The 24,381-nt window shown below is 65.8% G+C and overlaps 1 protein-coding gene across 1 annotated transcript in view; it reads left to right on the top strand.

Moving 5' to 3' along the window:
• The window catches only part of LOC114514440 (collagen alpha-1(XXII) chain-like), a 147,848-nt gene that overhangs the window by 48,357 nt on the left and 75,110 nt on the right, over nt 1-24,381 (top strand). The window contains exons 12-21 of the mRNA XM_036031682.1: nt 3,110-3,163; nt 4,121-4,165; nt 5,232-5,285; nt 5,779-5,823; nt 11,030-11,083; nt 11,637-11,681; nt 14,466-14,510; nt 14,761-14,790; nt 15,113-15,166; nt 17,626-17,679. Coding sequence (XP_035887575.1) covers nt 3,110-3,163; nt 4,121-4,165; nt 5,232-5,285; nt 5,779-5,823; nt 11,030-11,083; nt 11,637-11,681; nt 14,466-14,510; nt 14,761-14,790; nt 15,113-15,166; nt 17,626-17,679 — 480 coding nt within the window. The remainder of the gene's footprint in view (nt 1-3,109; nt 3,164-4,120; nt 4,166-5,231; nt 5,286-5,778; nt 5,824-11,029; nt 11,084-11,636; nt 11,682-14,465; nt 14,511-14,760; nt 14,791-15,112; nt 15,167-17,625; nt 17,680-24,381) is intronic.

The raw sequence follows: 24,381 nt of genomic DNA, 5'->3' as shown, positions 1-24,381 counted from the left end.
CCTGGGACTGACCTTTAGATACACGCCAGGCTGTTTAGCCCAGAGGGTCAGCCGCTGCAGCCCCTTCCGGGAGTCCGGGGCACGTCCGGGATCTCGGAAGTGGCCAGGAAGGGCCGTGTCTGCCTGTCGGACTCTGCCCCCTCGCAGCCAGCCGGGCCACCGCGCCGCTCATCGCCGGGAGCCCTCGGCCCTGGGGACCACCTCCCTGTGGGGGCCAGCCCGTTCCATCCCCCCGAGGGCCCTCGGAGCCATAGAGCACACGCCCGTGTGTGTGTTTGTGCGGGCGGACCTTCCGAGGTCTGTTCACGCCCGCCGGCTCTGGGCCCCCTTCCTCTGTGCGCTCTGGCCCCCTCGGCCCGTCTCCTATTCTTAGCCCGTGCGCTAATGCGCATTATTCACGGTTATCGCGTCGGGTAACTGTGGTTGCGGGCCTTCTATTTTTACAATAATTAAAGGGTGTCGGGGGAGTAAGTTCGCTGCCCACGTGCCCTCAAATAACCTTGTAGTTGGGGGCCCAGTGCTGGGAGGTGGGAGGTGGGAGGAGGTGCCGCACCCCCTGTCCGCGGTGCTGAAGGCCACGCTGGGCAAGTTCTGAGGTCCTGGAGCCCCCAGCCCCCAGCAGGGCTGGGGTAGGAAAGCCGGCCTTTTCCCCAGCGCGGCCTGACGCTCAGAGGTCTACCCAGTCTCCCAGCCCGGACCCGGGACCCAGAGCTGCACCCAGGAGGCTGCCAGTCGTGGAGGGGGGCGCACATGCTGGGCCACCGGACTGGGAGGGCTGGGGGTGGGCTGGGGGTGCCCAGGGCACGGGCCCCAGACCCAGCCGGGCTGCGTCAGACCCTGCTCCGCCCCCGTCCCCGCCGCGTGACACTGTGCAGCCACGCCACCCCTGTCACCCTCGCCCCTCTCGTCTGCAGAGCGGCCACCGTCACCGCAGCTGCCTCGCAGGGTGGAGTGAGCTAATGAACACAAATGAGTCATGTTTGTAGAAATCGCTCATACGTGTTAAGTGTAATTACCATTACGGCAGCAGGGGCTCCGTGTTTTATTCAGCCAATGATGTCGTCTGTGTCCCCCGCGCCGGTGAGGCCATCTCCCCAGGGGCAGCCGCCAGCTGCGAGGTGCCCAGGCTCCCTGCCCCCCGAGGAGGAAGTTAACTCCGGAAGCCTCAGGAGGCCGGGGCGGGGGGGTGGGGTTGTTGGAAAGCGTGCTCCCAGGGGGCTGCTTTACGGGGGGGGGGGGGCAGGGTCCTGTCCTTCCTGCAGTTCATCCCAAACAGTCCACGGAGCAGCAAAGAGGAGAGCAGAGAGGCCCCCCCCGCACCCCAAGTGCGGCTGTCTGCCGGGACTCGAGTGCCTGCCCTTCAGTTTTGGGGGCACCTGTTGTCGTCCTCACGTTCAAGCTCGGTGGCCGTGGGGCCGGGAGCGAGTGAGTTCGCCCTCTCTGTGGCCAAGCCCAGAGCCGGGCGCTGTGGTCGGACGCCCCGTTGGCATCCCTCAGCGCTCAGGTGTGGCTCTCAGGCTGGGACCCAGTGTCCAAATCACCTGGAGAGTTTGTCAGGCCGGCTTGCCACACCCCCTGCCCTGTGTCGGATTTGGGGGGCTGGCTGGTTTCTGGGGGGCCCAGGTGATGCGGGCGCTGCAGGTGCCAGGGCCGCCGCTGCCCAGGGGGCTGCTCAGACCCCGCCTGGAGGACCTGCCCCGGCCCCCACCGCTGGCTGAAGGGGAACAGTAATGTGTCACACCTTCAGTCTCTCTGTCAACACCCAGACAAAGGCCTCGTAGTTAATTCACCGAAGGAACAGGAGAAACGCCTGCCCCCTCCTTTCTCCGTGTTTTGCCCAGTGAGGGAACCCCATGGTTCCTGGGCCTCTCCTGCTGGCGCCTGGGCAGGCCCCTCCTGCCTGAGACCCTGGGCCAGGTGCCCCCCCCACCCCCATGAGGTCATGGGGGCAGCCGGCGGGGTTGGGGGCAGGAAGGTGAGAGCCATGAGTGGAATCCGGGCCCAGCCTTGGGGTCCCTGCTGCCAGTGTGAGTGGGGGCTGCCCTCTCCTCCAGCCCCGGCTCCGTCGGTAGCAGGTGGCAGGTTGCAGGTGCATCAACCCTCGTCGTCCTCTGGCCCCGGTGGTTTGCCGTCCACAGGGGAGGAACGGCAGGACTCGATGCCGGCGTCCAGTCTGCCCGCACGCAGAGTGCTTCCTCCAGCCGGTCTCAAGGCGTCTCCCCAGCCGCCCCCCGCCCCCCGCCGGCCAGACACCACTACTCCTGGCGTTCCAGAGACCCCGGGTTCCTGGGGCTTTGTTCCTGGCGGTTCATATCCCCAAAGCTCATGTTACTGTCGGAGGGTCCCCCTGTTGTCCCCCCACAAGCCACAGGGCTCAGGAGGGGACCGAGTGCACAGGGCACGGCGGGCAGGGGGAGCGCAGGGTTGCCAGCTCCCGGATGTGTGACAACTGTGGGCGTAGGGAAGGTTCCGGAACTCTCTGGGGCCCCCTCTGGCACGGTAGCGGGACTCCTGCCTAGGTCCCTGTATGAGACCGTCCTGGGAGTCCTGGGGCCCTGCCCCGAGGTGGCCCTCCCCCCCCCCGCCCCCCCGCTCCCGTGGCTACAGGGCGTTCCCACCCACAGCAGCGGGAGGGACACTGGCCGTGCGAGGACCTGCCGTCTCACCTGGGTGACTGGCCCCCAGGGCGAGCGCTGCGTTCCCTCCGAGGGGTCCTCGTTCCAGGATGGCCCCCCTGTGGGGAACGCTCGAATGTGGCGTCAGTGGCGGAGAAGCGGCAGTGAGCAGGGGGTGTCGCTGCCACGCCATCCGCTCAGGTCAGCGCAGGGCGGGGCTGGGGTGGACGTGGGCCTTGGACACCGGCGGGGCGGCTGGGGGCTGAGCCCCCCACCTCCCGGGCCCCCGAGACCTGGCCCTGGTGCGGCCTGAGAATCTGCATTCCTCTCACCGTCCGGGTGGAGCCCATGTCCAGGCGGCTGGGCCCCCCTCTGAGCAGCAGAATCTGGGCCACCACCCAGCCTGGCCTGTCCCCACAGCACCAGCCTGCCGGGGGCCTGTTTGCCGCGTTGTCCTCCTCCTGTACCAATGGCTGCTCTCTTTGTCACCCTAGGGTTCCCTGGGCCCGCCCGGCCTCCCCGGGAGAGACGGCAGCAAAGGCGTGCGGGTACGTGTGCTCCCACCACCCTTCCCGCGCGGCAGCGCCGGCCCGGGGGCCCGGCCAGAGCCTGCTGGCCCCCACAGGGGCAGCCTGGGCCAGGCCTGGGCCAAGCTGGGGCTCGTTTATGTGGGCAGCTCCCAGGCCCCCGGAGGTCGGCCTCACAACGATCACTCCCCCTGCAGCTGGTGCCCCCGGGCGTCAGCTGTGTGTCCCCGGAAGCTGCGTCTCGGTCAGGTGACAAGCAGTGCAGTGCAGGCGGTCTCCTCGTCCTCAGGGCCCTGACTTGGGAGCAAGTCACAGTCCAAGGCTAAGGACTCACCCACGACCCCAGTTTGTTGCTCCAGGAGCCGGGGTAGGGCCCACAGGGCGCCTTGCACCCTGCAGGGCCAGCCGCTGCCCTCTCCTTGGCCCCCCACTGCGCCTCTGCACGGGACCACCACACTCCTTCTCCACTGAGAAGCCCCAGCAGCCGGCTCCGCTGCTCCCTCTGCCACTCTCAGCCACGTGTGATCGGGCCTCACAGTGGGGGCCCTGACTCGTGGGCGCCTCCTGAGCCCTCGGCCTTTAGCGTGCCAGGACAGGAGGTCTGGGGGGGGAGACGAGGAGGGAAAGGGGGTCCCAGGCGCCCCGAGGCCCTCTCCTTCCCCCCGAATGTGCAGACGCTTTCTCCATGAACAAGGCCCGCACTGGCCGCCACTCCCGTGGCCCGGCTTTCCCGCCCCACTGCCCACGCCCGGCCCTGCTGGCCTCGGCCCAGGAGCTCGGGCGGCTGAGCCGGCACCGCCCCCGGCCGTGAGGACCAGCTTCTCTGCTCACAGAGAGGGGCCCTGGGGGGCGCTGGTCTCTGACCACTGGGGGCTGCCGCGTCGGGGACGCGCTCCGAGCCCAGGAGCAGCTGCCCTGGCTTCGGGCTGCCGGGTGTGCTGGCCCTTGGGTGGTGACCGTGTCCTGCTCTGTGTGCAGGGGGAGCCTGGAGAGCCGGGGCTGCCGGGTGAGGTGGGCATGCGGGTAAGTGTCGCCTCCAGCTGCGTTCCACTCGCGTCCCCAGGGGGCAGGTCTGGGAGCAGAGCCGGCTGCTCTAGGAGCAGGGGGGACGCCCCCACGCACCCCTACCTAGCCTCCTCGTGTCCTAACTGCACGCTGCTCGGGTGTGTGTCTGTTTAATTTCCCCTAAATTCTAACAGAAGTGAGTCCTGCCACACTCTGTGTGTGTGCTTTTCGTGCACTGGGGGTGGTAGGGGGCAGGGACCCCTTTCGACCTAGCCCGGGGAGCCTCCCCCCGCTCTCCTCATCGAGGCTCGCTGTCCCTCGGTGTGGCTGCTCCCTGACTTGCGCAGCTCCCCCGCCCCCGGCCCCAAGGTGGGGTCCAGTGTCACTAGTTTTTTACCGAAGTGGGCGGAGCAGCGAGTGCGTGTGCCTGAGTGTGTGTCTCTGTGGGTGTGACTGCGTTTTCCTTTCAGCAGGACAGACAACAAAAAGTTAGCATTCCCTTGGCTGAGGCAATGCACGTTTTAATTTTAATAGCTTTTAACAGATGCTGCCAAACGAATTGCTTAAAAGCTGCAGCAGTTCATGGTTCGGGCCACAGGGGCCCTCCGGGCTCCTCAGAGGGTTGCCGGGTGTGGTCAGGGCCTGTCCAGGCTCGGGCCCCGGGGCTGGGTGCGAACCCCGAGCTGCAGGCAGAGTCACGCTGATTGGCAGCTGTGTGCCTGTCCTGGCCAGGTCACAGCACAAGGGGCGTAGGTCAGGGGACAAGGGGCACAGGGCAGGGACCCATGGACATGGAATCGTGGCGCTGGCCTCCTCAGAGCTCAGAGCCGGCCCTCTGCTAGCCCGCCCTTGAAGTTGAGCAGATCCGGGATGGGTCCTGGCTCCACCAGGCAGGGGATGTCATGGGTCTCAGCTGAGACGGCAATGGCGGTGGGGGCCTCTCTGGGCAACCTCGTGGAGTGGTGTGGCTGCACGTGGCGGGTGACGGGCAGCGGGTGCTGCCTCACGCCTGGTGCTGACAGAGTGTCGTCTCTGCTCCCACCTCTCCGCCCCGTTCCACCTCCTTGTGAACGCGGCTCTGCAGGGACCCCACGGACTGCCTGGGCTGCCTGGGCCCCCTGGCCACGTCGGAGCTCCCGTGAGTATGGGCGTCTGTCTGGAGGGGTCCTGGGCCCTTGTCCAGGGGCAGGGCCCAGTCTCTGTGTGACAGGTGCCCCGCCCCGCACATCCATCCGCAGAGGATCTGCTGTCTTGCCCGTGTCGATGGCAGTGGGGTGGTGGTGTCCGGACTGCAGGCTCTGGCCGGCAGCGGGGACTGACTCTGAAGCCACGTTCCTGTCCCTGGATGAATTAACTCAGGGGCTGGGGGGGGGGTCTTCCTGTCTAGCCAGGAGGCCCTGGGTCACCTGGACCAGGGGACCAGACCGGAGAGCTCACCTGCACCCTGGCAAGGGCCAAGCTGGGCGGCCAGGCCCGAGGGAGGACAGCAGCCCAGTGTGTGCAGGGGGGCTTTCTGGGGGGCCCCTCACCACCAGTGTCCCCGGCAGCCTATGCACGGGCCACCGCCGGGGGCCCGCAGTGAGGATGAAGAGGCTGGCCGAGATGCTGACTCCGACCTTCCCTCTCCCCAGGGTCTCCAAGGAGAGCGAGGGGAGCGGGGGGCCCGCGGAGAGAAGGTAGGTACAGTCAGCTTTCTGGAGACAGGAAGCAGGCGCCCGGGCCTGTCCGCCCTGTGCTGGTTTGTGTGTGCACACCTGTGCTCATGTGTGCGTGTATGCCCATGCCTGCCTGTGCAGGCAGTGTACGTACTCGAGTGTGTGCACAGCAAGTGTGTGTGCCCACGTGTGTGGACCCCAGGTGAGGTCCCAGAAAGAAGCTCAGCCAGTGTCCCTCCGGGCGCCCTCACCGCTGGGGGAGCTGTACCCACTGCAGGAGGCTACAACGGGCATTAGATGAGTTCACCTTTGTGAGCCCTTGAACCGCGCTGAGCAGCACGTGCCACCCATGCAGGAGGTGGGAGGACAGAGAGAGGGGGAGGCACGAGCCTGGGCTCCGCGGGCTCAGCCTGGGTGCGATTTCTGACTCCGGCGCTGACTTTCTGGGCGGCTCTGGGACAGCTGGTCCCTTCTCTGCACCCCCGTCTCCCCATCTGTCGGAGGAGCCCGGCTGTGTGAAACCTCAGGCTCCTTCCCAGTCCTTGCATCTGATGGCCCTGAAACAGCCGACTGCACCACGCACCTGACTTCTTGCATCAGCAGGAAGGAAGTTTCCATTCCCCCGCAGGACTGGCCCGTCCAGCTGCCCAGCCTCGGCCGGCGTGGAGCCGGGCCAGAGCGAGCCACCCCCATCCGTCAGCCAGGCCAGTGCCTGCTGCCCGGCGTTCTCTGTGAGGGGTGCGGCCCTGGCTCTGGGCGTTTTCCGGAAGGTGCCTTGGGGGCGCAGCGGGATATGCCGGCTCTGCGGGCAGGAGGACCTCCTGGTGATGGAGGGGCAGTGGGACCCGAGTGGGCTGTGCAGGCGCCACTGAACGTGGGACCGCGGCACACTGTAAGGGGATCTAGTAAGTCACACAGAGGGGTCCCCTCGCTGGGGGGCCAGATTTGGGCGCAGCGGGCCCCCACTCCATCGGAGAACGCGCTCACAGGACCATGTGGAGGGGCGGTGACAGCCGAGAGCTCCCGAGGGCCCCGGACGGTTTCCCAGGGGTCCCGTCCCGGCGGCCCTAGCAAAGCGGCAAGAGCACCGGCTTCTGCGTCCGTAGCAGCAGCAGCAGCAGCAGACCTGCCCCGCGGCCCCGCCTCTCCCAGCTCCCGGGCGGCGCCCAGGCTCCCAGACTTGCTGACATTTAGGGTGACGCTGGCTGCCTCCGGAAGAGGCTCTGAGGGTCGGATGAAGCCGGCTGTGGAGGCAGACACAGGAATGTCACCCTCAGTGCACGTTGTTCTGGAAGGGTGGGTGGGGCCGCCCACCAGCCCGGACTGCGGTCCGGTATTGGTTTGAATCCCCGCCGTGTGCTGGGCCCACCGAGGTACGCTCATGCGCTCATCTGGCAAACCTTTCTGGAGCCAGCGGCGTGGAAGCAGCACGCCGCACAGCCTCCCACGTGGAATGTGCCCACCAACACCCAGCACTCAGAGTTCTCCGGGCAATTAGCATGGAAGACAGGCTGTAAGTGGGGTGCGTGCGCCCTCTGCTGTCGGGACTCGGGGCCGCAGCACGGGGACCGGAGCGGAGGGATCCGGAGGGCGAATGCGCGAGGAGGACGCCCTTGGTCTCTGAGACCTGCCGCCTGAAGCCAGGGGCCACCTGTCCTGGGGTTGATGCGAGTTTTAAAGATCACTCCTCTCTCTGCACCTGGTACCGGAAGGTGCTCTGGCCCAGGAGAGCGTTTCACCGGGATTGCACACACACCTCCCAGCGACGGGGGCACGTGACGGGCAGGGGAGGTCTTAGCGATCCTGTGCGGCAGCCGCCTGTTTTCTTGTCCTGCGTCTTATTACTGCCCTGCGGCGAGGAAACCAGTACCTGCGAGGTCTCAGTCTCTGCAGCCGGCAGCCGGCGCTCACTGAGTCGGAGGCGGGCTCAGGCCTCCGGACCGCTGGCCCGGTCTCTCCGCTCTAGGCCCTCTGGTGCCCTGGCTCATACCCTTCCTCTCCTGCGACGCTCCCCTCTTGCCGGCCCCTTTCAGCTGATGGATGTCGCTCCTTTCCCGTGTTCCACTCTTGGCCACTCTCGGCTCCACGTGGTCGGTTTTCAATAAGCACCTTCCACCTGTCGGGCACTGTCTAAGCCTCCCCACGTGTCCGCTCGCTCGCCCTCACAGCAGCCTCCTCTGCAGACGGGAAACCGAGTCGTCGGCCCCTGGTCACACAGCTGGAGGGGGGACAGCCAGGCTTTGAGTCTGCTGAGGGTGACCGCTGGTCCCTGCCCCCCTCCACCTCCAAGAGCCCCGGCTGCCCCTCGGCCGGTGCCAGGAGCCAGGCTGGTGGCCAGTCGTCCAGGCTTTGTCCTCTGTCATGCTTGACTGGTCAGCGCAGCGTCGGCAACTCCTGACACAGACAAACAGCAACGGAGGAAAACTGGGTGTCAAGCCTTTGGGGACAACATGCTCTCTCTCCTCTGACCTCTCACCGGGCTCTTCCTTACGGCTCCGCCCACACCCCCCAGGGGGTTCAGCCAGCAAGCGACCCTGCTGTGTGGGCCCCTGCCTCCCTTCTTCTCTCTCCGTCTCTGCGCTCTCTTGGGCAACCACCTTCCCCGGCCCGTCTCTTGCTCCCCCTTCCCCCGCTCACGAAAACCCAGGTCTGCCAGCACCCAGCCGTGTCCCTCTGGCCCCCCTGCTCCGTGCTGACCAGCCCCGCAGACTGCTGACGCCGCGTCCAGCCAGGCCCTCGCCGTGCGCCCGCAGCTGTGCCTCTCGGTAGCCGGGGGGGATCTTGGCTCCGGCTGCGCTGACCTGGAAATGCCAAGGTGGGGAAGTGAGATGCCGGCGCTCGGTGCCCGGCTGGCCCTCCACTTCAGGTGGAGTGGGGGCGGCGGCTGGCTGCGACCCCGTTGAGCAGGCTGCCCTTTGCTGAGCCTCATGTCGGGGGGGGCCCTGCCCTGGGAGATGGGCGGCCTTGGCTTTGCTCCTGGCCCCATCACTGAGTGTCCCTGGGACCCTGGACCAGAGACACCCCCTCTGGTTGTCAGTTTCCTCGCCTGTCACGTGAGCCCTTGGGTGCTGTGGGCTCCAGGGCGCCACCAGCTCGGCCACTCCGGGAGCCACGGGAGAGACCGCCCACTCCCCCAGGGGCTCTGCCCAGACCCCGTGGAGGGCAGCAACGTGGACTGAGGGCCAAGGGCCCAGGTTTCAGCTCCGGTGCAAACACGCCTCTCGGGGGGTGAGTGGCTTTACCTCTGGGCCTCGGTTTCCTCGCCTGTCATTGGCCTCAGCCCGCCCCCAACCTCCTGGCACTCAGACGAAGAGCAGGGGAAGGGACAGACGTGGAATTGGGTGGCAGAGAGAGAAAATAGGCAGCTCTCGCTCACCCCAAGACTCACCGAATGAAAAGACTTTCTAAAGAATCAATATGTAACAGTGCTTGCAAATAGGAATGTGTTTGTCCTTCTTTGAGGATGTCGAAATAATTCCTGAAGGATGGAAAATACATGACGATTAGGTTCACGTAGGTGCGGGACGCAGAGAAACTGCAGACCACACTGCCGAACCGGGAGAGGTTCTGCCAACGGAGGTGGGGCCTGGGGACCCGGGGCAGCTGTTGGGGTTCACTGGGGCCGTGCGCTTGGAGCGGCCGAGTTGGCTCCTCACCACCACCCACCCTGTCCCCCAACTTCGGCTTGGCCTGGCCAGCGGCAGCCTTGCTTTCTGTCCCCAGATGGAGAGGACCGCGCCCCAGGGCATCTATGCAGAGAACACTGAGGCCTCCCAACCATCTGCCTGGAAGCCCCGCCATGCCCGCGGTCACCGGGCTGGGCCGGGGGAGGGTGCAGCCTCGGCCCCCTCGGGCAGGCAGCCCAAGGCTCACACAGCAGAATGAGCCAGAAGCCAAGCAGCCTCCGTCATTCGGAGAAAAACAACATCCCGAGAGAGAGGCACCAACCTGAAAAAAAAACCCCACAAATAAAAATAAGCCATGAAGTCATGGAAAAATAAAAGTAGAGTTCAGAATAATTTCCACAGGCAGCCTTCCAGTGATTCAGTGCCTGCCACCTGGGGGCCACACTGCGCATGCCTGCACAGGGCCCCGGGGACACGCTCCTGGGTCGTGTCCTCCCGTGAGACGCGGGGGAGTAACCTGGGTAATGAAGGTGCGTTGCATGGAGAGCGGGGGAGGCCTCCATGAGCCCCCAAGGAGGAGGAGAGGGCTGATGCCTCGCAGGAAAAGGGTGTGGAGGTGGCGGTGATGTGAGTCCTGCAGGGCGAGGTGGGGGGGACCAGCCAGCAGAGGGATGAGCGAGAGCGGCAGGTGGGAGCAGGAAGGCGTCGCTGCCTTTGAGGACCTCGGCGAGGGCAACCATGGCTGCCGACCCCCCTGCGCCTGAGCCCACCTCGCTGAGTCACCTTCCCTCAGCTGCAGTCCGCAGGGCCGCCTGGGAGCGGGACCCTGGCCGGCACCACGAGACACGAGGGGTTCCTGTGCTTGGGACACAGTGGCCTCTGTGGGCTTTGGCTCAGATGGCCAGTGTGGGGCCGGGGGGTCACCCACAGGGGTGTTAGGCAGATTGTCACCCCCCCTCGGTCAGGTGCCTTCGAGGACGGGATCATCATCGTCCCGTGAATCACAGTCCTTGGCCAGGACCGCACAGCCAGTGAGACACTCACACCCGGCTCCATCTGGGTGTCAGCAGATGGGGGGTGTTGGGTGGTCGTGTAGACGTACGGTGGCCCAGCCTTAGCCAGCGATGAACTCTTAGGTCCTCCCCGAGCACCGGTGAGGTAGAGGATGGTCACACCCACTCACTGGGTGAACGGGTGAGGAGTGAGACGCGCCCGCAGCTTTGCGAGCTGCCTTCCAGACCTCACAGGCCTTCCTCCGACCGCGAAGACCGGGGAGGTGAGGAGACCGGGCCTCAGAGAGGCCCCGTGGCCTTTCCTGGGTCACAGACTTGGAAAATGAGAAGCAGAGCCAGGGACCTGGTTTCTCTGACCTTGGACCTATGCTCCTTGGCCCCCAGTACACTAGGTGTGTGTGTGTGTGTGTGTGTGTGTGTGTGTGTGTGTGTGGCCGACCTGGCCCTGAAGGTGCCTGGTGGGGAGGGGAGCCGAGGGCAGTTGGACACTGAGGGCCTTCGCCTGCCTTCCCTCTTCTTGGCGTTGGCCCTGGGCATGTCCGTCTGTTCTGCATTTCTTCCTTTTCCTCCCTTTCCTCCTTTCCCCAGGGGGAGCGAGGCCTGGACGGGTTCCCCGGGAAGCCTGGGGAGCAGGGAGCACAGGTAGGTGGGCCCTGGTGCAGGTGCGGGCCAGTGTAGGAGGTTCCTCCTGGCAACAGGGAGGAGGAGGGGGCCTCGCCTTCAGCACCTCCTACACCAGCCCCCCGGGCCCCGGCTTTCCCTGTGGCGTTGACTAATCCAGGTGCAGAGTTCAGGTGGCCCTTGCCCTGGTCGCTGGTCCCGGAGACCCTGCCGGCCCTCAGCACCCCGGGATTCCAGCCTACACTGCCGACTCGGCCCTCCTGGCCCCGTGCCTGGGGCAGGCACAGCACCCTGCCCCCGCCCCCTGCCCCCTGGAGCGCCAGGTGCTCTTTCGTCCCTCGTGCTCCCCAGGAGAGGGCATGGCTCACCTAGAGGGTGTTTTCCCTGCTGCAGTGCCAGTGTGGGTGCAGAGGGGCCATGGGCAGATGTCAGCTGAGGAAGAACTTTCTGGAAGTCTGGTCCAGGGGTCTATGTCTTGGGGGGGGGGGGGAGCAAATCAGGGCTTTGGGCTGCGTCCCCTCCACCCATCTGCTCCACTCACCCACGCTGACAGCCCCTCCCCTCTCTCCCCTAGGGAAGCCCTGGCCCTCCCGGCGTGGCCGGGCCCCGGGGAGAGAAGGTAAGCCGGGGCCAGGGGCGGGGCGAGGGGCGGGGCGAGGGGCGGGGGCAGGCTGGAGCTGTGGGAACGGAGCCCAGACGAACCTGGTGCGGTGGCACCGGCAACTCAGCTAGCACGTAACTTCTCGTTACTGCATTTGAATGTGTTTTTACTTTGAGGAACAAAAACTGACTTGACAAGCCAACTCCTACCATGTCATACGCAGGCGCACTAGAACACTTAAGTTGCCTGTGGACCAGGGTAGGCCGGGAGTTTTAAATACACAAGTCTCGCCCCTCCTCCTCCCTCTCCCTCCCCCCCTCTGTGAGGCCTGCAAAGGGTTCCGACTTTACCAGGGTCACAGGTCCGAGCGTGTGCTGGGTCTTTCGTGAACAGATGACAAGGGTGTCTCTCGTCACGCTGGCCCCTGTCTTGGTGCCTTTTCCAACAAGGCGCGGCTCAGGCAACGGGGCCACACAGCCCCTCCGCCCCCCGGCTAAACAGGCTCTGTGTGAAACTTGCTTGCGGGTCGTGAGGGGCTTTGAACATGACCGTGAAGGGAATAACCTCCCCAGGCGTTCGGGTCATGCAGTGGGTTTGGGGTCACAGCAGGAGGGGTGACTGGGTAGAGCCCAAGGCTCGTGGCCAGGCCCCTGGGAAGGACATGAGACGCGGGGACTTCAGATGAGGTGGGAAGAGGGAAGGGAGCGCAGGAGGGACCCAGGGACACTCTGACGGGGTGGCCAGAGGCACAGCATGTCCACTCATGTCTCTGAGCACAGGGGAGGGTCACTGGCCGCCTGGGACACGCTCCTGGCCCACGCCGGAAACGCAGGAGGAGGGAGAGGCTGCCCGGACTCTGGAAGCAGACCGGGCGGACGTCACAAACGAGCAAACGGGTCCGCGGGCCGGGCAGGCTGCAGCGCCTCTGTGGGGGGCCTGGCTCTGCCCAGCTCAGGTCTACTGCATCCCCCGCCCCCCTCAGGCTGCCCTGCAGGCTGAGTGAGCTGTTCTCTCCGCCTGAGTATTTTTGGAGCCGAGATTCACATTGTTGTCCTATCCTGGTGTCAGGACTCTAAAATGCTCTTGTGGTTCTTTGACATGATGCTGAATCCCAAAATAAGTAGGTGGTTTATTTCATGTCCCTGGGAAGAAGGGACCTTTGAAGTTTGGGCCTGGCCGTGACTTCCTGCTACTGGGGGAGAGGGCGGGGAGGGAGAGAGAGAGAGGGAGAGGGAGAGAGAGAAGAAGAGAGAGAGGGAGAGAGAGAGGGAGAGAGAGAGGGAGAGAGAGGGAGAGGGGGAGAGAGAGAGGGAGGCGGGAGGAGGGAGGGGAGAGAGGGAGGGGAGAGAGAGAGGGAGGGGGAGGGGGAGAGGGAGAGGGGGGAGAGAGAGAGAAAGAGAGAGAGAGAGAGATGAGTGGAGAGAGAGAGAGGGACTTGATTATTACAAACCCTAAGCTGCCACTGTGTGGACAGCTTTCCTGGCCCCTCCCGTTTGGGAAGCAGCTGAGTTATTGTCGGTTACCATGGTGAATGCCGCAGAGGTGGGGGTCAAGGCCGGGCCCTGGAATTACTTGGAGCGCTTGGTGGAATAACCCGGAAACCTGGGTGCCCGGACGACGGTGCCCCTCAGCTCATTTGGGGCGGTCGTCATTGAGACGCATCCTGGGTGTTGACAACTCGGAAAAGTCCCCGGGGCCACGGGGCTGAGCTCTTGAACCCCTTGCTGTACGGGTGAGGGCACAAGCCTGGGCCAGTGGGGCGTCCTGTCCAGAGTTAAAAAGAGCCTTAAACAGCGGGGTCAGCTGAGGTTTTAGACACACACCTGACGCTGTGGAAAGAGAGGTGACTTTTCCTTGTGCCGGGCCGCAGTGGGGACCGAGGGGGTGGTGACCCGGTCCGTTCTGGTGTCCGAGAACACCTGTTCGGGGCCCACAGGACAGAACGTGTGGCACAGGGCAGCCGAGGGGGACAGATGGGCCGTGAGAGTCACTCATGCCCGCTCCTCAGCCTCAGGGTTTGACGGGCACTTTCTCATCCACTCAGCGGCTCCTTCCCTCTTTGCCAATGTTATCAACAGCAGCTTCTGAATGCTCCCTTGCTCCCCGAGCTAGCCCCTGGGAGAACATGAACAGCCATGTCCCCAGGCCACAGGTGGGGACATTGGCTGCAGGTTGTGTCCTTGTCCCAGCCAGGGGGAAGCGGGGTGACAGCAGGAGGACACACAGGCCCTGAGTAGAGCCAGGCGGTAGCCCCCAGCCAGGGGGTGGGTCTGCTCAGCCCCCATCGTCCCAGCTTGGCCTCCTGGGGGGAGCGGAGGAGGAGACTGGGCGGGTCTTGTTTGTGTGACTCGTGGAGGTGGAGGAGGACGGGCACAGCATTCGTGCCGGTCCTTTCTCCGGCCAACAGTCCTGCAGGCTGGCCACAGGCCGCAGGCTGGAACACGGACTGGGTAGGAGGGATGCACTGGAAGGTGTCGTCTCTGCTCTCGGTGCTCCTGGTGCAGGCAGGTGCCCGTGCAGCCGTGCACGAGGGCTGCTCCCGAGCAGGACGTGGTTGTGAAAGGACCCGCCAGGGCCCCGGGCCGGTGTGACCACAGAGAGAACCAGTCTCCTCCCACAGAACACTGGGGTGCACCGCAGGAGGGCGTGCGGCCAGCGTGACGGCCGTGTACGGCGGCGTGCGGAGGAGGAGGGGCCCTGTGGATGTGCATGAATGCGCAGGGGCCTCAGAGCAGCGGGAGGGCCTCGGGGGGAAGGCGGCACAACGTGCCCTCTGTTGAGACGGTTGTCGTGTCTCCGCAGGGTGACGTGGGGCCCGCAGGACCGCCGGGCGTACCGGGCTCCGTGGTAAGTGGTTCTGCCCTCGGCGGCCAGAGCCCTGGGCTCCCAGGCTGGTGGCACTGAGTGGTGGAAGGACCCCCGTCTCAGCAGAATTCTGGGAGGGCGCAGGCTGCCCCCCACGAAAAGTGGGGAGAAATCAGAGGACGGTCTGAAATGACCGCACGACAGCTCGCGTGCGGGCACCCCTTGTGGAGCCGAGCGAGCTTGACCGCTGAGGAAGTGCCGCCCCCTTTGCTGACGCCGGTTTGTCCCGCAGGTGCAGAGAGAGGGCCTGAAGGGCGAGCAGGTAAGGCGAACGTGGGCCCCCCTGCCCCCGCTGCTGGGGGGCTTTAGGCGGGAGCAGAGGCAGAAAGCCCAAGGCCAGGGGGCCGAAACTGCCAGTTGAGCTCAGAAGGAGCCCGGTGTCCTTCTGCAGGCGAGCAAGAGAGGCGTCCGCGGGTCTTCCTGCCAGGAATGCCAGGGTCCACCCTGCACCTCCCGGCACCTCGGGGTCCCTGTTGGGACCTGTGGAAGTGGACTCTGGGTCAGCAAAGGGTCACGGGTGAGGGTGGCCCTGGTCTGCTGTGGGAGGGAGCTGTGGCTAATGCGTATTTGGCTTGTGTCCCCAGGGGGTCCCAGGACCGCGGGGTCACCAGGGCCCTCCCGGGCCTCCCGGAGCTCCGGTGAGTGCCCCCTCTCTGGCCCAGGGTCTGTTCTGGGTACCTGCAGGTGGGGGGAGGCAGGCCTCTCCTGCCTGAGCCCCGAGCCCCGAGCCATGTCAGAGGCTCCTGACACCACCCGAGTGGCTGGTGATGGCCTCACCATCCTGCATGGTGGGGGGTCGGGTTGGGGAGGGTGACTGAACCCTGGAAGAGAGAAGAGAGCGGCCAAAGGTCGCGCCGTCCCCAGGTGTGAAGCCCGGGCGCCTGCCCTTGGAGCCGCTCCCCCGCCCCCCGGGTCTCGAACAGGCCACGGCCGGGGTTCGGGTGTTCGGCCTGTTGATTCAGTGTCTGTTCTGACAAAACGGACGGAAATGTTGGGCGCCACGCCGCCCGCTGAATCGCGTCCAGTGCTCGCGGGCTGCTCCCGGGTCCCAATCAAGGCGGACTCCACAGCGGCCCCCGCCCCTGGCTCGGTTTCCCCTCCATTAGGGGCTTAATGACATGTGGACGACCACTGGTGAGGAGGCCCCGGGCAGGGCCCCCGCGATCGTCCCGGGCCGTGCGTGCAGGCACGTGGGGTAGTTAACAAGCGCACGGGGCCTCCTCGGGTCAGGGGCCGCCCCGTGCTCCCGGGCGGGAGGCTGCCGTCCGCCTCAGGTGACGGGTTTTGCTGCAGGAGGTAAGGCAGTTCTCCGCCCGAGATGTGCACGCACCGCTGCTCTATCTCGCCGGCCAGGCCCCGTGCTCGTTAGGGTAGACGGGGAGCGTGTCGCCGGGGTGACACTGGAAGAAACGTAGAAGCTGTTTCATCCCCGTGTAAGCATATCGGCTCCGGGTCAGAGAGTTCAGGCCGGACAGGCCACCTGCTGTGGCCACAACCGTCCACATCTGGCTCCCCCCCTGCAGGGCCAGTCTCCAGGTCCCTCTCCCGGCGTGACCGCCGTCGGGGACGGTACAGCAGGTGTGTGCCTGTGTGATCTGCAGGCTCGTGGTCGGCCCGCAGTGCGCGGCGTCTGCACCGCAGTGTGCTTTCACGGGCAGGCACGTGTGTGTGTGGGGGGGGACCTGCGAGGGGGAGGGTGTGTTTTCCGCTCTTGCCAGTGAAGACGCTGGTGCAGGGATCCTGAGTGGCTCTCACAGAGGCCCACGGCCAGCGAGCAGCAGCACTGAGCCTTGAACCTGTGCCGTCTGTCGGCCCCGGCCCCTCCTGAGACGTGTGGAGGAGAGTCCCTTCCCTTCCCGGCGCCCGCGGAGCTGGAATGAGCTGAGCCGGCGGTGCACGGCCAGCTCGCTCATCGGGCCGCCGCCCTTGCTCCAGGATCCCAGTTGCAGCGGTGTGCCCCTCCCCCGCAGGCGCCTGTGGCTGTGGCACACGAGGGCGGGAGAGAAGGAAGAAGCTCCGAGCATTTGTGCCCGCCTACTGCATGTCAGGCAAAGTAGGAAGGCTGGCGACGTGGGGAGGAGACACGGATGACGGGCTCTCGAGCGTGGTGTGCCGTCTTTAGGGGCTGGACGAGAATCCTCTGCCCGCGTGGCTCCTCCAGACCCGCGCACAGAGAGCAGAGAGCGAGGAGGGAGGCCCCAGCCTTCAGCCTCTGCAGCTGGTGGCCCCCGCGGGGCTGGCTGGGCTCCTGCAGGGGCCTCTGGGCTAGGTGCTCCCCTGGACTGGGTTTAGCACCACACGTGGTGCTGGCGGTGAACACCCCTGGGAAGGGGTCAGAGAAACAACCAGAGGGCTCCCCCTCAAGCCCCAGTTAACGGGGGGCAGCAGGTCTGTGAGAGGGTCAGCCTAAGGCCCGGGCCAAGACCTCTCCCAGCCCCAAACACAGAGTGTGCCGTGTGCTGGGGGCCCACAACAGGGACTCGGGTGGGAGCCAACTGCAGCCTGCTCTCGTGAGGGGCCACGTGGCTGAGGGAGGTGCTGGGCTTAGGAGCCAGGACCCACGGTTCCAGGCTGCGGGTCCTCCGCCACGTGGCCTTGAGTCTTGGTGGCACGACGCAACCTCTCTGGTCCTCCTGGACTTCACTCCCTGCTTGGAGATCATCATCACCTTCATCATCATCATCATCACCACCACCACCATCTCCCCTCACTTCAGAGAGGGGCTCTCCGAGGCTCAGGGAGGCCGGGGGGCCTGTCCAAGGTCACAGTGCAGGTGCACGGCGTGGGGACCGGGGACAGGACTGGCATTAGGTGTGCCCTCTTCCTGCCCCGATTGGCGGTCTTGCTCCCTGGAAGGGGCCTTTCTCGGACAGTTTCCCTTATTCGGGCCGACTCTCCCGTGTGGCACACCACCAGTGCCCGAGAGTAGGAGAACCCCACCCCTTCCCGCTGAGCGCGGCGAGGGCAGAAGGCTCAGAGCCGAGATGCCTGGGCTACTGCCGGCGTCTCCCTGCCCAGCTGGAGCGAGGGCCGAGCTGCCGTGGCCCCGAACCCTGGATTCACCGGTGTCTCCTTCTGCTCTCTCTCCTCCCGGAAGGGTCTGACGGGTCCCGAAGGCAAGGATGGACCTCCCGGTTTGCAAGGGCTCCGGGTAAGTAACCCGACTTCCCTCCTGGGTCCGGCTCACCCATTTGGCCCCATTCAGCAGCTCAGACCGGGGGAGGAAGCCCACGCGTGAGTGGAGGAGAGGGGCCGACGGAAGGGTAGACGGAGTCCGCCGTCGGGCTTCGGGCCTCCCGTGTGCTCAGCCCTGCGCCAGGCCCCGGGGAGAGGGGAGGGGGCTTGTCACCTGCCTGCGTGTGAGCGGAGCCCCCGCAGGAGGGGGTCCGGTGCTGAGAGGACCCGGACAGGGGGCACCTGCCCGACTGACCCAACCTGGGAGCTGCCAGGCCTGCTGGGAGAGGTGACGCTGTGGCTGCGTCGTGAGGAGGGAGCAGGAGGACCCCGGGTACTGGGGGGTGGAGAGCTGCCCGCCGGCCAGTAACGGCTCTCAACGCCCACGCGGTCACCGAGCCTCACACAGCCTGGCTGCAGTCCACCGAGCCCCACCTCGTCCCCCGTCCTGTGCAGACTGGGCATGCGCCTCACGTGTCCAGTGGGGAGCTCAGCGCCAGACGCGGGGTCCCGTGCTCTGAGGGGTGTTGTGGTGGAGGGGTCAGGTGACAGAGGGGTGTGGAGCTGCCCTCCTTGGCAGTGCTCTCCTGCAGGAGACAGGACTGACCCTGGGCTCTGCGTCCCAGCCCTGGGCAGGGAGCCTGGCGCCGGGGCGGGGCGGGGTGACGCACGTCCACCTTTGCTGGCCCCCAGCCCCTCGGTGCAGCACCTTCCCCCAGGTCACGCAGCCCGGGGCACCGCCCTGCAGGGGGACGTGCGCAGCCCTGGGGGAGCCAGCGCACTGCCCCCGAGGGTTAGGTCCGGAGGAGGCCAGGTGACCGCTGGCTGGTGGGTGGGAACGGGGGTCGTGACCTCTGGCAGAGGCTGCCTCCCCTTTCCTGCTGGGCAGATGGGTCAAGGCCAGGCCGCCCTCTCTTCTGTGCTGTGGGGGCGTCCCAGACTTGGCAGGGGGACACAGCTGTCCCCTTCTCGGTGGCTGTGTGACCCTGGGGGTCCCCGCATTGGCGTGAGCCTGCTGACTTTGTTACTGGGGTGGGGGGAAGCTCCCCACCTAGTGGGACTCAGCCCTGGGTGGGCAGCGAGATGGGGCGGCCATCATGGCCCCCATTCTCCCAGCATGCTCAGCGGCAGTTCTGTCCACGCGCAGCTGGTGTGTAGGGGCACCGAGCCTCGTCCAGCATGGAGCCGCCGCCCCGTGACTTCTCCTTGTGGGGTGCTGGATGGCGGGCGGGACCCCGATGCAGGGACGACCGGAGGGGCTGGGTCGTCGGCATCTTTCCCCAAGCAGGTCTCATTGGGGGACAGACCTGTCTTACCTGGAGCTGGCTTGTCCAGGGCCCTGCCTCCTTGCCCATGACGCCTTGGCCCCCCAGAAGTGCCCATGGTTCCCCAGGGGTGGCACTTGTCATCCCCAGCAACACCCTTATTCCTAAGAGTGAGGCCAGCCGCCGTGCAGTGCCCAGCCCTGACACTGGCCAGGGCCGTGGAGAAGCTCAGGGGGATGCAGACCTGCTGGGCGGGGGACCCTGGAGCCGCCAGGGGGAGGATGGGGAGGGGAGGGGCCGTGTTTGCTGAGCTGCAGGCTCCCAGGAAAGTGCTTCTACGCCCCTTCCCACCAGGGAGGGGCAGGGCCTCGGAGGGGACCGGGTCACCGGGTCAGCGGGTCACCGGGGGAGCTGCCCGGGACTGGCTGTCTCTGAGGCCCGGCTTCCCCTCTCTCCCCCTCCTTCCACGTGTCCGTCTGTCGACGAAGCCCAGCTGTGCCCCTGGTGTACCAGCACTCGGTGGAATGCTGCTGGGGTCTCTGGGGAGGGCTCATCCTCCAGAGGGGACAGGGGTCTCGCAGAGGGACGGCACTGAGAGAGGGAGTGGGGGCTGGGGACTGGTGGCACCAGAAGCGGCCTTGCGGGAGTGAGCAGGTGTCAGCAGGCGTTGCCGGGGGGCGCCGCAGGGAGTGGCTGGGATGCAGGAAGTGCCCGGAGAGGAAGTGTCAGCGCCCATCTGCACTCCCGGTCCTCTGGTTCCAGAGGATGCAGACCCGGCTGGGGCGCAGCTCTGCCCACTTCACGTGGGGGCCCAGGGCGACCCCTGTCCTCTTTTCTCTGCTTCTCTTGCTCGTCTTTGCTGTTTTTCTTCTCCCTCCTTTGCCTGTTCACTTCTCCCCTTCCCTCCCTCCCTCCCTCCCTCCCTTCCTTCCTTCCACAATTTCATCCATTCGACACGTGTTTGTGTCTTCAGCGTCTGCCGGGCTCTGGGCATCGTTGTTCTGGGCAAGTGGGGTCCTCCGGTGAGAAGAACAAAGACCCCGCCTGGCGATGCTTGTACACCTGGCCCGCAAGGTGTGCACGTCACAGTTAGCGTTTGAACAGACAGTGTGGGACGCCCCCACTGAGAAAGTCACGGCTGAGCAGGCTCTTGGGAGGTGGGGGGGGACACGCCGGGCCGGGGCACAGCACGAGAGGCAGCAGACACGGCTCCTGGACAATGTGAGGCAGTGGTGCCAGCCGGGCCCCGCCTGCGAACCGTAGGGAGGGTGCTGCCTTTGTCCTCGGGAAGGTGCTCCCCTTTCCTCCTGCTGGTCTGAGCCAGGCAGTAGGCGCGGCTGAGGCGAGGGTGACACAATGGGGGCCTCTGAACCCGCATGTTCCAAAGGGGGGCCAGCCTGGCTCAGGGCCACTGGGCGCTTGGACCCTCCCCCGCTTCCAGGAGGCTGATTCTTCCCCCCACATCCCTGGACGCCCTGGTCATCCCCCCACAAACAGGCATCCTGGTAGAGGAGCGTTTCAGCTCCCTGAAGAGGGCTTCCCTGGCCGTCTTCCTGTCCGGGAAGGGGTTCAGTCTGTTTTTGGTTTCTCCCCTCGACCGTGAGTCTGTGAGAGCGTGGAAGGGGGCCTCACACTCACCACACACATACGTTTTATGCATGCATGCAGTATACGAACATAAAGCATGTGAGTGTAACTATGTGTGACCACACCATCAATAACATGCATCTGGCACAGTTAGTGTGCAAGCGTGTGCGAGTTGTGCATGAGGCCACTCCCCGGGCGGCCGACACAGCCGGGTGGGGGGCGAAGTTCAGGGCCCAGAGCCGGGCGTCCGGTCCCCTGGGTTCTGGCCTCCCACACGCAGTGTCCAGTTTTAGAGGACAGCGCTCGGTCCTTTCCGCGCCTTCGCCTTTGTTCCGCCTTGACCTTGCTCGGCGGTGCCGCGTCCCACTTCCGTCAGCCGGGGCATCCTCTGTCCTGTTCTTAGATGAAAAAGAAAAAAGGTATTTTTGTTTGGGAGAATCCCGTGCTGTCAGGCGTTTAACCTCCATGTAGAATGTGGGCTATCTAAGCGGTGGGACCATCACCATGGAAGGGGTTCCTGGCCTGACAGCAGCCGTGGGACGTCCAGAAGGACCGACGGACGCGCCTGCTCAAGGCCGCCCAGGCCCCTGTCACGGCTCTCTCCACGGGCCGGCGACATGCCCCGTGGTCCCTTTGGCCGTTTTCTCCCCACGCCTGGCTTTTCTTCTCTCTCTGCGGCAGGGGGGAACTACTGTCGTCCCCATCAGACAGGGTGCTCCCCTTCTTTCTAAAAATAGGGCGGCCCCCAAGTGCCTCCTCCTCTGCCCACCTGGGCTGGCCGCCGTGGGAACATACCTGGAGACGCAGAGTCTCCCTGCGGAGGTGCCGAGCCCACAGGAGGAGGCCGGAAGGGGACCGTGGACGGTCAGCAGGCTCTGGGCCGGGACATTGCCACTGCTCACGTTTCTCGCTTCGTTCTCCCCGGGATCGTAGGGGGCGGGGTGGCAGGTTTAGGCCCCTTCCGCAAACGAGAAAACCAAGACCTAGAGGTGGGAGTCAAATGACCCTTGTCCCACGGAGTATAAATGATGGGCAAGCGTTCACACCCAGGCCTGCCTGGCTCCGAACCTGTACTGTCGCTGCTGCAAGGTGTGTGTGTGTGTGTGTGTGTGTGTGTCCAGGTGACCCCAGAGTCCTGACCTGGACATGAGCCGTGGTGCAGCGGATGCTGTGGAGAACTTGAGGACCCCCCGGTGGGCGGCAGAGTCTGTTCTGTGGGTCAGACTGAAGACCCTCGGTTTTTATCTTGGGCCGCGGCCCCCCCGGCGCCGAGGGCCCCCCACTGCCGACAGCGTCCGGGGGACTCGGCTCTGCCCTCTAGTGCCCTCGGGCAGGGGGCTCGGGCGGTCTCCCGTCCGTGGCAGCCTGGGCTGGACTGGCTTCCCTCGGTAATGTTCCAAGCCTCCTTTCCTGCCGTTTCCTGCGCCGCCAGATGGTAACGGCGTCATCTGGCTCGCAGGCCACCGTTTGACGCGCTCCGTGGCTCGCGGCCAGGGTTCGTGTGAGGACAGCACCTGGGTCCGGCGCTCACCGGCGGAACGTGATCACGTTTGACATTTGGAGGCGCAGAGACCGGGGCTGAGTGGGAGACGGCGCGGCCCACGTGGGCGCCCCTCGCACAAGCAGCCCTTGTCACGGTGCTGGGGCCTCACTCGGCCGAGTTCACGCGCCCTGGCTGTTGGGGGGGGCGGCTCCGTTCTGGATGGGTGGGCCCCCTGCTCCGTGGCAGCCGGGCCGCGTGGGGCTTATCAGCCTCCTGACACTCAGAGCGGCTCGGATGGTCTGCCCTCACGGCCAAAGGCGAGCCCTTACCCGGACACGGTGTCGGGGAGCACGAAAGCCAACAGGCAGGCTGACTGTCGGTGAAATGGTCTCGACCGCTGCAGGACTTGCCCTGGCCAGCGCTTCGCGAATCCCCACAGCCGGCCATACGCCCGATGCAGAGGTTACACAACACGGCCACAGGCGCTGCTAGAGCTGCCTTCCTCTCCACCATCATCATCACCACCACCATCGCGCCCCCCCCCCCCCCCCGTTACTGCCGTGCATCCCTCACCGCCGGGCCCCGGGCTCAGCACGCGGTGAGCGTCGTCATCTCTGCAGCCCCCGCCGCGCGGCTCGGAGGCAGCCGCTGTGAAAGCGGGTCTGCCGGACGCGTGGTCTCACCCACGGTGGGCACGCAGAGGAGCTGGGATCCTGCTGTTTCACTTCTTCCTTGTCACCGCCACCATCTCCCTCCTCCTCCTCCTCGTAATTATCTGTTACGTGTGCGCGATCCTTTATTGTGCTTTATAAATCGCTTCCTCAAACCCTGAGCTATGTCTTCCACCGCTCTCCTTTCAGATAATTACAGTGATTATGATTTTCCGCAAGAGGAGACTCACACTCAGCCGGTTGCGTGGCGCCCTTCCCCACCTGCCTTAGATTTAGGGCTCCTTCCTTGGTCCCGACCTGCAGGGGACAGGGCTGGGGGGAGAGCAGGTGAGCCCCTTCGGTGGCGGTCAGCGGTCAGCGGCCAAGCCCTGGTGACCGCCCGCTGCGAGCCTCCACCCCGCCCCCTGGCAGGTCTGGCTCTGTAGCTCTCGGAAGCTCTGGGGAAATTCTGTCTCAGGCGCGTGTCCGTCCCCTTGTGCTGCTACTCCCCCTGACTGCTGGGGCTTCCCGAGGAGGTGGCCCTGGGCTGGGGTGCGACTGGGACAAGCTGTGCTGGGGGGAGGGGCTCCCCATGGAGGCCAGAGTTGGGGGGCTGGTCCAGGCAGCGCGCTGGAGCTGCTGCTTTGGGGAGGAGAGTGAGGGCCGGCCCCGAAGGCCAGCCAGAGTCGCTGCACCCGGAGGTTCCCGCTAGAACCTCGCGGAGGGCGTGTCTCCCAGACAGGAGAGCCCCGGCTCTGGGAGAGAGGGGGATGGTGACACGGACCAGGTTTCTCTCGTCCTTCCGGAAGGGTCCCTGCTAGCGGAGGTGGGCCCAGGAAAGTCCGGAGGGGGGGGACGGGGCGTGGGAGTGGGCCCCGGCCCACAGCTGTGGCTGCAGCCGGCAGGCAGGCAGGCGAGGCCCAGGTGCCAGGCCGGCCAGAGGTTCTGCCCCGCTGTCCCTCTGGGGGACACCGTGCAGAGCGGCACCTTGCTTAGGGGGCAGCCGCCGGACGGCTCTGCTGCAGTCACAGATGTCCGGCTCTTTTCTGTCTCTGGACTCCGGCTGCTGCCTTTCGGTTGGAAACCGGACTCTTGGGGTGTCCACCCCTCCAGGTGCCCTTGCTGGCATGTGCCCTCCCCTCCCACCCCCCTCCTGCCTGCCCGAGTTGCTCCTTTTCCTCACGAGGTTTCTGACTTCCCTGGCGTGGCCGCCGCCCCCGCCCCCACCCCCACCCCCGTGCCTCCTCCAGATGTCCTCACCCTCGGAGGTCTCCCGGAGAGTTAGTGATGTCATTACGTAAGATCCCACACCAGCCCGGGGGGCAGGGGGCTGCCGAGACCCTGTAGGACCCTCAGAAGGTAACTGGATCCCTCGGGAGAGGGACACCCACGCGTCCCCAATCCAGGCGGCATTTAACGAGTAGGTCTGCTCCATCACAGCCCTGACCTTCGCACCCCTCCTCCTCCCTCGGATCCTTCCCCGCCTCCCTCCCCACACCCCAGTCACCCACTCCCCTCGGCCTTTCCCCTGACGGTGACCTTGAGGCCCTGGCTTTGGACCCTGATGCTCCTCCAGCCCGCCCCACTGACCTTGAGTGAGAAGGGTTTGGTCATGGCGAACATGGCCAGCAATGCTCCGCGGAGCGCCCTGGAAGCCCGCGGAGGGGGGGTCTGTCTGGACAGGACACTGACCA

Source organism: Phyllostomus discolor, chromosome 7 (genome assembly GCF_004126475.2).
Source record: "Phyllostomus discolor isolate MPI-MPIP mPhyDis1 chromosome 7, mPhyDis1.pri.v3, whole genome shotgun sequence".
Taxonomy (NCBI): Eukaryota; Metazoa; Chordata; class Mammalia; order Chiroptera; family Phyllostomidae; genus Phyllostomus; species Phyllostomus discolor.
Note: the sequence above shows the minus strand (reverse complement) of the source record. Positions and strands in the feature narration are given on the sequence as shown.